We start from the raw sequence: 11,343 nt of genomic DNA, 5'->3' as shown, positions 1-11,343 counted from the left end.
GATGTAGACGTTCAACACTAAACTGACACAACATTACACATTCTTTAAATTTGAATATTTATTTATTACAAGTTATGAATTTGACATCACTGGATTACATATACAGAGGGCTTATAAATGCGCCCATTGCAGAAGATCCTTCAGCTACTGTAGCAGGCAGAGACCAGCCACAGCTGGATAATTGGAGAACATAAGACACATCACTATTAGGCCTATATTGGTATTAAACAAAATTATCAGAATAATCAGAGCAGTGGATTAAAGGAAGCTCTTCATATTTTCCACAGAACCAGCTTTTGTCCATGCCAGCTAAAACATTTTGAGGGTACTGACCCTTTTCAGGCATAAATGGCTACTTTCATATTTTTTGTTATCATATATCAGTATCTGTTGCAGCGTAGATATGACCCGTAGATGGTTTGGTCTATCCACCGACGGAATTTGGACACCGACGTGTAGACTCCCGGAAACTTAGGATCACCGCAGCCGTTGCCCCAGGAAACCAGTCCATAGACAGCCCCCCTACACACCAGTGGTCCGCCGGAGTCTCCCTGCAAGGAGACAATGCCCTACATCAGTTATCATGTCACACTGATCTCTTGAAGAAACAAATGATCTCACTTTCTCATAATTTACTGGAAATCCATTTTAATGTCCTCGATAGTGCTACACTAAATTATACCAAGAGTCAGGAGTTTCAAGAAGCATTTACTACTTTACATGTGCTTTTATCATATGAATTTTTATCACAAGTGAAATGTTCAAAAATACATGTAATTTTATATATATATATGAAATGCTATCTCCACATTGGCTTTTATGTGAATGTGTCACATGTCTTGTCACATTGTCACACCATTACAAGCAGCATTGATATTTTTACATGTGAAATGTAAAATACAGTATATGGATATCACATGTGCCTGCATGTGAGTTTGTCACATGTGAAAGATGTTCCACAAATGTGATAACTTTGTGTGTGCCGAGGGGAAATTACGAGACCAACAGAGACGTGAGAAACAAACTCTCAGGATGGTTGGAGTCATCAAATCCTAATCTCTTGCTGCCACTTGGAAATGCCGACACACAAAGTTGCCTACTGCAGGGTTAAATATAGCACATTTTAATTAATCATTCTTTGTCTGGGGCTGGTATATCACACATTGCATTTCATGTAATTTCCTTCTTACATCAAAGGTTGGGACTGAAATTCTTTCATGATACCAAAAAACAAATCAGAGCTGTTGTCTGTGTCTACAAATGACTGTTCTTCAAAATTACAGCAAGGTTTTCAGTCCTGGTGCTTTTTCAGAGTTGTTGTTGTGTCTTTTCTGTAACTATCATAACTAATACACTTCCTGAGGGTGGGCCACAATGTCTGCTTAATAAAAACTTGTAGCTGAACCAACACTGACATGATGAACGGAATATCCTCATATACTGTCGTGGGGACAAGCTTCCCAAAACCGAATTATTGTTTCGCTGCGATGTGAGCTGATGAAAAGAGGATGACCCTGTGCTATTTGATATACACTGGGAACTAGGGCCAGTACCTTGGAGAATTTATATTTCAAAAATGGATTTAATGGCTTTTCAAAGATCAAATCATCACGTTTTTACAATGGGGCAGATTAGGCAGCCATTGATGTGCAACACCCATTTACCTGATAGCTGAAACTGTTTAAAATCATTACCAGTGAAGGAAGGTATTTGTCCCCTGTACCTTACATGCATCTTTTCCCCCGGTCCTGTAGCCTGCACAGATCATGTTTGCCGTGATGTTTCCGTTAAAGGACTCGCTGTTGTTACACCTTGCAGTTGAAACAATGGGCACTGTGACTGTCCTCAGGGTGTAGGGGGCCTGGCCTCCACCCAGATTGTTGTAGCCCCACCCGGACACCCGACACACCAAGCCTTCGACCACTCCTGTCCCCTGCCTGGGGAGAGGCGCCAGCGACACAAATTTGTTCAGCACCATGGGGGCCCGCAACTGGACCGAAAATCAGGAGAGAGTTTTTGAGATAGCGTGTGAAGAAGGAAAAAAATATAACTATCCTCTCAAACATCATCAAAATATACAATATTATATACTCTAGATTTGTAAAATTTGATAACAATTGCTGTGTGGTTAAATGTCTGCACTGTGTCTGCAGTACCTTAATGAGCATGATGTCAGCATTGTTGGTGCTCCGGTTGTAGAGAGGGTGGGTGACCAGCCTGTGGGGTTTAGCGTACTGCTCAGTACCCTCAAAGCTATTTACGATGTAATCGCCCGCCACTATCATCATGTTCTCTGCCCTAAAAGACAGGGCATTTCCATTTTACATCACATGTATCAACTAATACAACACCAAGTAGATCACAGCCTTGACATTTGATCATCACTGATAATCATGATTGTGATTTATTAGTCATTGAATTGAGTATTATATCAGGCAGAAAAGTGAAATGGAATAGATGAGAGTTCTTGACCAGGACACAAAGTCACAAAGACACACGAAGCCAGAAGTGTTTGTCTGCCAGCATACAATGGCTTACTGTGTGCAGGCAGGGCCCGGGAAAGTATAACAGAAATACAGCCAATTTCCTGGATCCAGACAATATCTCACTTAACACACACACACACACACTGATGATGTGCCAAGGTCAGTTGACTCAACCGCATCTGAGTGTTGTTTGACGTCCCAGTGGCCTGCGTACAGGTTTACTATGCGTCATGACCAAGCAGCATCGTTTCGACGTTACCTATACCCTGTAGCAGAATGGATGTTTGCTTTTAGGACCATCTGCTTACAAAAGATAATCATGCCAAGTAAGCTTCCACACAGTGACTTCTGCAGAGTCCACTGAGAGAATGCTAGAAGAACTTCTCTGCCTGCGCAAGTGTTTCAGATACAGCTTCATCTTTACCTTAGGTAAAGTTCAAGCAAAACTGTCAGGTCGCATTTTAGATTTATGAGGGGATTTGAAAACAATCTATACAGGAGGCAGAGAAACAGCCTTGGTTGTTGCTTGTAGATCCTTCTTTCAACTAACTAGTTTATGGTTAATAAAATGAAAGGTTGTATATGACTAATAGTTTACAACCAGTGGCTCCTTGAGAGTGTAATAAGGCACAGTAGTGCTATAAGCTAAAAGCTAATGTCAGTATGACAATGCTAATGTAAGATGCCAGTGTGCTTCATCAGAACTGCGTGTTGGATGGTCGAACACCTTAGGAAGGGTGTGTCTTCAGAGGTGGTCGATCAACGTGTCGTAAAAACTAGTAGGATTTGCTGATGAGCAATAATAGGTATTAGGTATCGCAATTCATTGGGATTTGTCATCCGGGGAAAACAAGTGTCTGTTCCAAAATGTCATTCTTACCCGATGTTGCAGTGCGCTGCTGTCACCACCCAGTACCTGTGAACCAGTGATCCACCGCAGAAGTGTTGGCCCCTGGTGCTTTGCAGTGACACAATGTATTTGATGGAGTTTGGTGCAGCCGTGTGACCACCGACTATACGGCCCTGCATGAACACGTAACCTGTACGGAAACAAAAACATTTACACGACGGCAGATGGATTTAGAGTTGTTTGACATTGATGTAGATTCTCAAAGCCGTTTTCAGCCTCTCATCCGCAAGCCTCTTCAGTTCTGGTGGAGACTGACTATTGTTACATCCTGTATACATCCTGCACATGTAGTAACAACTCACCTGGTATGGATTTCAGTCATGCTTAAAAAGTCCATCTTATGAAACATGAGAGAACAAGCATAAAGAGAGAGGCCCTACTAATCCCCCCCTTCAAGCCCATTGGCCCAGCCTCACAATTATTGGTTTTCTGTCACCTGGGAGGCCACTGTGTAATAAAGGTAATCCAATATAACCTGACCTTCTAGTGTCACCACCTCACTCTGAGCTCTGAAACATTAGAGTGGGGGCTCTCCCTTCTTGCCTTGTGCAACAGCTCAACTACTGTACATTGGAGCAGTAAAGACTATCTCCTGGAAATATAAACTTCTACACGGTTACTGTAATCATAGGCGGACATAAATATCCATTTTTGGTGAACACTGTTGAGGAGAAATCCCAAACGGCTGACGCTATAAAGTCGAGGAAAGCAATTTAAATTAATAGTTCAACATTATAAGCTTTTTTGCTTTCTTGCCACCATCCCGTTTGTTTAATCCGTACAAACACTGAAGTGTAAAAACAAGAATTCACCATTTCACGGAGGGTTATGTGCTATGTAGCTGTGCCTACGGTATATGAATGTGATAGAATCTGAAGCCAGGTGAGGCTAGCTGTTTCCCCCTGTTTCCTGTCTTTATGCTAAGCTAATCTTACTGGCTGCAGGCTTTAGCTTCATATTTACCGCACAGACAATGAAACATGAGGTATCTATCTTCTCATCCAACTCTCTGCAAAAGAAGCGAATGTGCATATTTCATATTCACATCATAAGTATTCCTTTACAAATGGGTTAAACCCGTTAAACTGGCCGCCTCTTTCACATTAATTGAATGAAAAGACCATTAAACTGCAAGAGAATACAACATTTAAAACAAATCCTCACACATTTTGTTTGCAAAACTGAAAAAAAAACATGTACTCACTGTGGACTGTCATGAGGTCCAGTAGCACACAACATGAACACATGAGCAGGTTCATCATAGGCTCTAGGTGGTTATCCTTACAGCAGCTGAACCGATGCAACCAGGAAACCAGTGTCCTCTGCTCTTGTCTGCCGGCCCAACACACTGGGCATCCACTCCTTTCTGGAAACAGTAGGAGTCAGTCACATCACCCTCTATCCTCAAGTTTTTCATTTCATCCTTCACCATGACGTGCAGCACCAGGGTCCAACACTGCAGCATTGATTGAGAAGGAAAGAGAGCAACAAAGTTGACCTTGAAACACTGCCCAGCACCACTCCCACCCCCTCTATCTCCTACTGCCATCCCAGCGCTATCGCAACTCTTTCTCCCAACCCTTCCGACTTGTCGAAAGGCCTTGGGTTGTTGCCATGGTAACACAGGGTACTGTGCCGAGCGGGTTCATCCATACTGTATCAGCATGCTCCGTTTGTGTCATCGTCCAGGCTTATCCGTGCTGAAATGTCTCAGTAGCCCACTGTGTGTGTGTGTGTGTGTGTGTGTGTGTGTGTGTGCATGGCTTTGTTTTGTAGCTGTGGGTAGATCCACGTCTGAGTCAAGACAACACAGAGGTATTCTACGCAGACTCGACGCACAAGTGTTTCTCTCCATGAGAATGAATCATCATGTCTGCAATGACAATAACTCATTATCATCATTATCATCATCATCATCATCATCATCAGCCTTCTGGCAAGTCAGCATCATCCACAGCATGGGAGGAGAATCTTGCCTGACCTCCTCTTGTCCCACATTTAGAGCGAGCTGAATAATTGATGCTCCACACAGTAGAATGGGAGAGACGGCTTTGTGTGGCCTCCCACTGTCAGGTGTTTCCTGGACCAACACCTGCCGACTTCACAGGCAATCACCTTCAAACGTCAGGTTGTTGTTTTTTCATTGATGGAGACAAAGCAAACATGACTCATGCAAACATTTTGGAAATATTATATTTGACCTGAATTTAGTCTTTACAATATATTTACGTTTCTAAAGGGTTTATTCAAGTTACAGAAAAACATATTTTCTCACTTACCCGCCGCGGCATCTAGCCACCCAGATAGATTTGGTAACACAATTGAATTTTATAGCAATGAAACACGACTTTACTTTATGCGGCCCCTATGAAAAGCAAAGTCTCTAGATTATCCAAACCATCTATAAGATGCACCTGATTTGACCTGCTTTTGTGTAAATTGATTTACTTATATCACTATTTTATCCTTTGGTTTTATATCGTGTCTCTGCTTTATGTCTTGGTTTTTATCTTTTATTGCGAGGCACTTTGTGATGTCTGATTTAGAAAGGGGCTACTCTTAATTACTAACTTTATTACTGTTACATTCTTTAGGGAACACATTTGTTTCTTTCTTGACAAGAGTTAGTTGAGAAAATCTATACAAATCTCATGATATTTCCAGGAAATCACTGGTCCTGCCCTTGAAATTGCTGCACCACAAAACCAAGTTTTTGTGTAAATTAAACAAACAAGATCAAATGTGTCGATTAGTCATCTTTTGCTTTTGTGCTTTTGTACTATTCTGCACCTTACAACAGAACCAGGTAGCTTCTGCTTGCCTCTTTATGCTAAGCTAAACTAACGTTTCAAAAGCTATACCTACTTAACAGACAGATGTGAGAGTAGTAGCAACCTTCTTCTCTAACTTTCAGCAAAAAAGTGAATATGTGTATTTCCCAAAATCTCTATTTTGTTAAATGTAGTTTTGGAATCCTGTAAGGGTTGGATCATATGACAAAGCATTTGTCAACCATCAGAGAACTGCCATTCATACAGAGGTATATCCTTAATTATAACATGTATTCAGCCATTGTGGACAAAGGATATGAATCCTAAATCTATTGCTTTGCAATATTGACTTTTATAGTACCATGTCAGACATGTTTGTTGAGCTCAAACTTTCACAAATTTAAGATGTTGCCTTGTCCGGCTGTTACTTCAACATGCAACTACAATTTATTACTGTTTTGTTAATGAAACCACAACGCCATGTCTGGATGCGGCAAACAAGTGTCTGTGTACATTTCAGCACCACGTGCTCCTCTAAAACTCAATACTCTATACAATACTAAATACTATACTCTACGTCTATACTGCACATGCGGTTCTGTACAAGGCATCTGCCTCACTGTCTATATCACACACACACACACACACACACACACACACACACACACACACACAAACACAAAGGTGTCCTGTTTGTCATCTCAGCTTTGCACCTGCAAGAGAGAGCGGGGCACGCTATCACCTTCCACCTTAGCAGCTGGGGATTGTAGACTGTATGGAGGCTATGAGTTACGGACCAAATGCCCCTGTGGATGGGAACTAAGAAAATAAAACAAATGGTGGGAAACTAATTGAGAGTGACACCTGGGGAGATGGAAAAATCTGAGAGGAGAGGAAGGTGACTGCAGACAAGACAAGACAGTGTATTCCTGCTAGACCAGACTGATCAGCGTGAACACAGGCCAAGCTGCAGCACTGAGTTGGTTTTGATTGTTTTATGTTGACCCTGACTCGACTTTAGGGAAGATAGAAGCACAAAAGACATGTTCAGTCACTGTAACTCGGTCCAATTACAGTAGACAGGGTTCCTGAGAAAATATTTCCTTCTGAATAAATTGTGTCATGTCATGCTACGTCTCAGGTTGAGAGTATACAGTATGGGGCACAAATATCATACCCAGACATAATTTTGTCATGCTCTCTCTTACATCATTGGATACACATGTCTGGCGAGTACATTGTGTCATTTCGGTGGCTGGTTGGGTTTCAAGCATCACTTTGTGTCCACTTTCTGGCCAATAGGCTGAATTGCTGAGAACAAAGCCCTTAGAAAGAGAGATGTAATGAAAGAGAAGGGGGGAAAAAAATCATGTACTAGGTCACACTCTTGTCTCTCTGTATGTGTTTAGATATATGGCGGATAATGGAATGGAACAATGAGCGTGAGGTGCGTGGTTATAAAAGAGGCCTGAGAGTTCTCAAGCTTTGCTGTATGTTGCGGTGTGAGAGGAGCGTGTGAGATTGTGCGTGCCGCCGTGTGGATGCTTGGACTGTTTTCTTACTTGACTCTTGATAAGGTGAGACAGCTTTGTATCGAATTTAATTCAGTTTGATTGTCTATTGTATTCATTAGCTGTACCATGTTTAGTCAGTTCAAATGAATCAGTTGAAACTTGAAACTAGATAGAAAAAAAATAACCTCTGCTCATTTGAGTGACTGTGAAGAAGCAATGCAGTGAATAGGAAGTGTCCTCCTGCTTACTTGATTCCTGACCGTGTACTGTAATTATAAAATATAAACCAACTGGGAACAGATGATATAGAAGTTCAAAGGTGTGTTCAAGAATAACATCTTGACATTTGGTGTTCGGTAAGACTTGAACAGAAAGCACTGATTTTTCCTGCCCAGATCCTGCTGAAGAAAACCCTCAGAAGTGCAGAAGTGAAAACATTTATTCTCGTTCACGACCTTTTGGTTATTGTGGTTAACAATACAGGATCTTTAAACAAAGTGATCATATTATTCTTTAAATATAAGAACGTACATAAATAGTGCAGTAGGATCTAGATTGCGATGAACTGTTTCTTTTTAACCAGCTCTCATCTCTATTCTTTCTTTTAATTTATTTTTTGGTAGCCACTAAGATGAAGCTGGCTCTATCTTGTCACCTCTCACTTCTCCTTCTGCTTGTTGTAAACCTAACAGGTGAGCCATCTGAGAATATATTTACAGTATGTACTGTCTTCTTAACCTTTAATTAAACCTTCAGTCACACAGGGCTGACTTCATGTAACTCCACCCAAGTAAAAACTAACAGCTACGAGCTTTTCTCATGTTATAAAACAGAACCTCTCCTCCTCGGCTCTTAGGTGTGTACGGGACGAGAATCATCGGGGGTGCAGAGGTACCACCCTTCTCCATCAAGTATCAGGCCTCCATCCTCTTCATGAACAACCACTTCTGTGGAGGCACCCTCGTCCACAAGCAGTGGGTGGTGTCTGCTGCCCACTGCTGGAGACCGTAAGTCACTGCAGTTTTACACCTGGGACAGATTTATTTAACGACCATAGACGCACACACTGCACCTTGCATACGAATCTCAGAGCTGTGTATTAGAATGATCTGGAACAAATATGAGACTCTGAAACCACCACCATAAGGGTCTTTTGCCTTCTACTGTGCCCTCCTAGAAGTCACATGATCAAAGTGGTCTTGGGTGAGCATGACATCAATAAAGACGAGGGTACTGAGCAGAGGTTCAATGTCGCCTTGGTCATCAAGCACTACCAGTATCAACACTGGACATTTGACAATGACATCATGCTGCTTAAGGTAAGGGTTGACTGTGGAATGTAACATAGGGTTGCGTTTTGATACAGATATGGATTTGATATAGATCCTGTGTTTTTGGGCTTGAGTTGAAACCGATTTCAGACACTGATTAGATTTCTAATTAACATTGATGAGTCAGTGACCTGCAACACAATGCTGATGCACAGTAAACAGCACAATGTCATGATAAATATGCAATAAACCGTGAAAAATCTTTAATATATAGCTGTACAAATATTTACATTTCTAAATGATGTATGTCAGGTTTCATATTTGTGCTGCTCCTCAAATGACCCGTCACACAGATGTGTGATGGTAAATTCATAATGTGTGATTACAATTCATAAAATGTAAGATGTTTATGGATGTCTGTTATATATTTGCAGTCTCTGATAGCCAGTCATGGATAAAGTATTCAGATACTTTACTGAAGTAAAATAACCAATACAACAAGGTAAAATACTTTGTTGCAAGGAAAAATCTAAAATTCTAAATCTTACTCAGGTAAAGTATTACAATTATCAGCAAAATGTAGAGAACACTACTATGACAGGCTGAGTAGCACTTAGTGGAGCTTCCCTTTAGCTATTATTCATTTTATTCGTTGGCTCAGTATTGACCTGCCTGTGACTCAATGAAAAGGCTCTTTTAGGGACTTCACTATCAGTCAGTGAATATTTCCTCATTGATTCTTATTGTGCATATTGGGGATTATTAATGAAACTAAAATCCCAGTGCACTCTAACAATTTTGCCATTGAAACACAATAATGATCCTTACTACCTATTGAACAAGAGACCTGATTGAGAGGCTGTTTACCCTTTATTCAATGATCTGCTTCACAGTGATGTTCTTATTTATCCTTCTCTGCCTCCGTCTGTTCCTGTTTTATTCATTGTATTCAGTTCTATACAGTGTTTGTATGCAATTTCTATGAGTCATCAGTCAATAGCACAGACAGCAGAGTAGGTCATTTAGAAGAGCAATAACCCTCTTCACTTGCATTTGCATGCAAATAGAAAATGTGCAACGCTACCTTCAGCATTAGCTTTCTGCGTTGACTGACTGAAGGATATGTTCTCTGTGGGTCAGTTGGACCGGCCAGCTGACATCAACGCCACGGTCGAGCTGGCTTCTCTGCCAGACCCGGACTCACCGCCCTTGGCCAACTTTGCCAGGTGCACAGTCAGTGGCTGGGGTGTGACCTGGCTGTACAGCTACCAGTTGTCACCTGTACTGAAGTCTGTGGATGTAGAAATCTTTAACAACTGCAATTACTACTACTACTTCAGGATTACAGACAACATGATCTGTGCTGGATCTCGCTCTGGTGGGAAAGACTCCTGTCAGGTGAGGCATGAAGTTGTAATCATGTATTGTTATAATGAGATGTCACATTAAGGCGGAGTTTGCTGCAGTATTATTCAAAACAATGTGTTTTAGGACTTCCACCTGACTGAAATGTGTATTACTCTCAAACTGAGTGACAGCAAAGAACAATTCATCTGAGTAACATCATTTTTTGGCACTGTTAAATCTGCATTAATTGATTTCTTTGGCCACTTGGGGGCGGTGTAACCGGATGGAAACACATCATTCACATAAAATTGGAGTTGTGTTTGACTGACCAATTTAAAGTGTAACTTCACCCCAAGGTTTGATAAGTCCATCCAGGGCATAGCATTTTACTTAATGCTGTATCTACACCTTCTTGTTACAGCATAATAAAGCACCTTGCTATTGGTAGTGTGCTGAATTTCCAGTTAAACAGACAGGAGAGAACAGGCTTGTGCTGTGATTGTGATGCTACACAGCGTGCTACACAAAAAATGATTGACACGAAGAAGGTGGTCTGGTTACATTAGCGTTAACATTATTATTTATTTTTTTTAAATGTCATGATGTAGATTTGTCCTAACCTGTGAACTCTATCCCAGCATGGGCCTTGCACGATTTAAAAGACTAGATGACGTTTTGAGCCATTTTCAACCCAAGAAATAGATTGTTATAAGTTTGGTAAGAAATGTCAATATTAACATTAACATTACCATTTGCCTTGTAGCTCTGTGTTTGTCTTCACCAACGTCAGGTGGAAAAAAATGTGTCTATTTAGTTGCTAAATGCTCCACTATGTTCACCGTTTGTCATACAACCTGAATAACAACTTGTTACTGTTTCCTCTTCCATTCTCAGGGTGACTCAGGAGGACCTCTTATTTGTAATGGTAAATTTGTGGGCATTGTATCTTGGGGCATCGGCTGTGCCTATGCTTACTACCCTGGCGTCTACACCAAGGTCAGAAACTACCTCCAATGGATCCACTGGGTTACCCAGAACTCATAA

The 11,343-nt window shown here is 41.2% G+C and overlaps 2 protein-coding genes across 2 annotated transcripts; one reads left to right on the top strand and one right to left on the bottom strand.

Moving 5' to 3' along the window:
• LOC116385250 (trypsin) lies at nucleotides 1-4,778 on the bottom strand. The gene is made up of 5 exons (XM_031850552.1): nucleotides 4,601-4,778; nucleotides 3,367-3,526; nucleotides 2,157-2,298; nucleotides 1,724-1,990; nucleotides 1-551 (listed from the first exon to the last, which is right to left on the bottom strand). Exons 1-5 carry the CDS (start codon nucleotides 4,656-4,658, stop codon nucleotides 381-383), a joined length of 798 nt encoding a protein of 265 aa, XP_031706412.1. The 5' UTR covers nucleotides 4,659-4,778; the 3' UTR covers nucleotides 1-380.
• A 2,932-nt stretch (nucleotides 4,779-7,710) lies between these two features.
• Nucleotides 7,711-11,343, top strand: LOC116385633 (trypsin). The gene is made up of 6 exons (XM_031851287.1): nucleotides 7,711-7,744; nucleotides 8,305-8,373; nucleotides 8,538-8,688; nucleotides 8,859-9,000; nucleotides 10,093-10,350; nucleotides 11,194-11,343. Exons 2-6 carry the CDS (start codon nucleotides 8,313-8,315, stop codon nucleotides 11,341-11,343), a joined length of 762 nt encoding a protein of 253 aa, XP_031707147.1. The 5' UTR covers nucleotides 7,711-7,744; nucleotides 8,305-8,312.

The sequence above is a fragment of the Anarrhichthys ocellatus genome, unplaced genomic scaffold, assembly GCF_004355925.1.
Source record: "Anarrhichthys ocellatus isolate YVR2014 unplaced genomic scaffold, GSC_Weel_1.0 scaffold1, whole genome shotgun sequence".
NCBI lineage: Eukaryota > Metazoa > Chordata > Actinopteri > Perciformes > Anarhichadidae > Anarrhichthys > Anarrhichthys ocellatus.
This window is presented reverse-complemented; position numbering and strand designations above follow the sequence as displayed.

Excerpts from the sequence above, each read along its gene's own strand:
- LOC116385250 (XM_031850552.1), bottom strand. The coding sequence starts at position 4,658 with ATGATGAACCTGCTCATGTGTTCATGTTGTGTGCTACTGGACCTCATG. Across the intron at positions 3,527-4,600 it reads GGACCTCATGACAGTCCACA|GTTACGTGTTCATGCAGGGC; the intron begins GTGAGTACATGT and ends GTTTCCGTACAG. Across the intron at positions 1,991-2,156 it reads CTGACATCATGCTCATTAAG|TTGCGGGCCCCCATGGTGCT; the intron begins GTACTGCAGACA and ends TTTTCGGTCCAG.
- LOC116385633 (XM_031851287.1), top strand. The coding sequence starts at position 8,313 with ATGAAGCTGGCTCTATCTTGTCACCTCTCACTTCTCCTTCTGCTTGTT. Across the intron at positions 8,374-8,537 it reads GCTTGTTGTAAACCTAACAG|GTGTGTACGGGACGAGAATC; the intron begins GTGAGCCATCTG and ends CTCGGCTCTTAG. Across the intron at positions 8,689-8,858 it reads GCTGCCCACTGCTGGAGACC|AAGTCACATGATCAAAGTGG; the intron begins GTAAGTCACTGC and ends GTGCCCTCCTAG.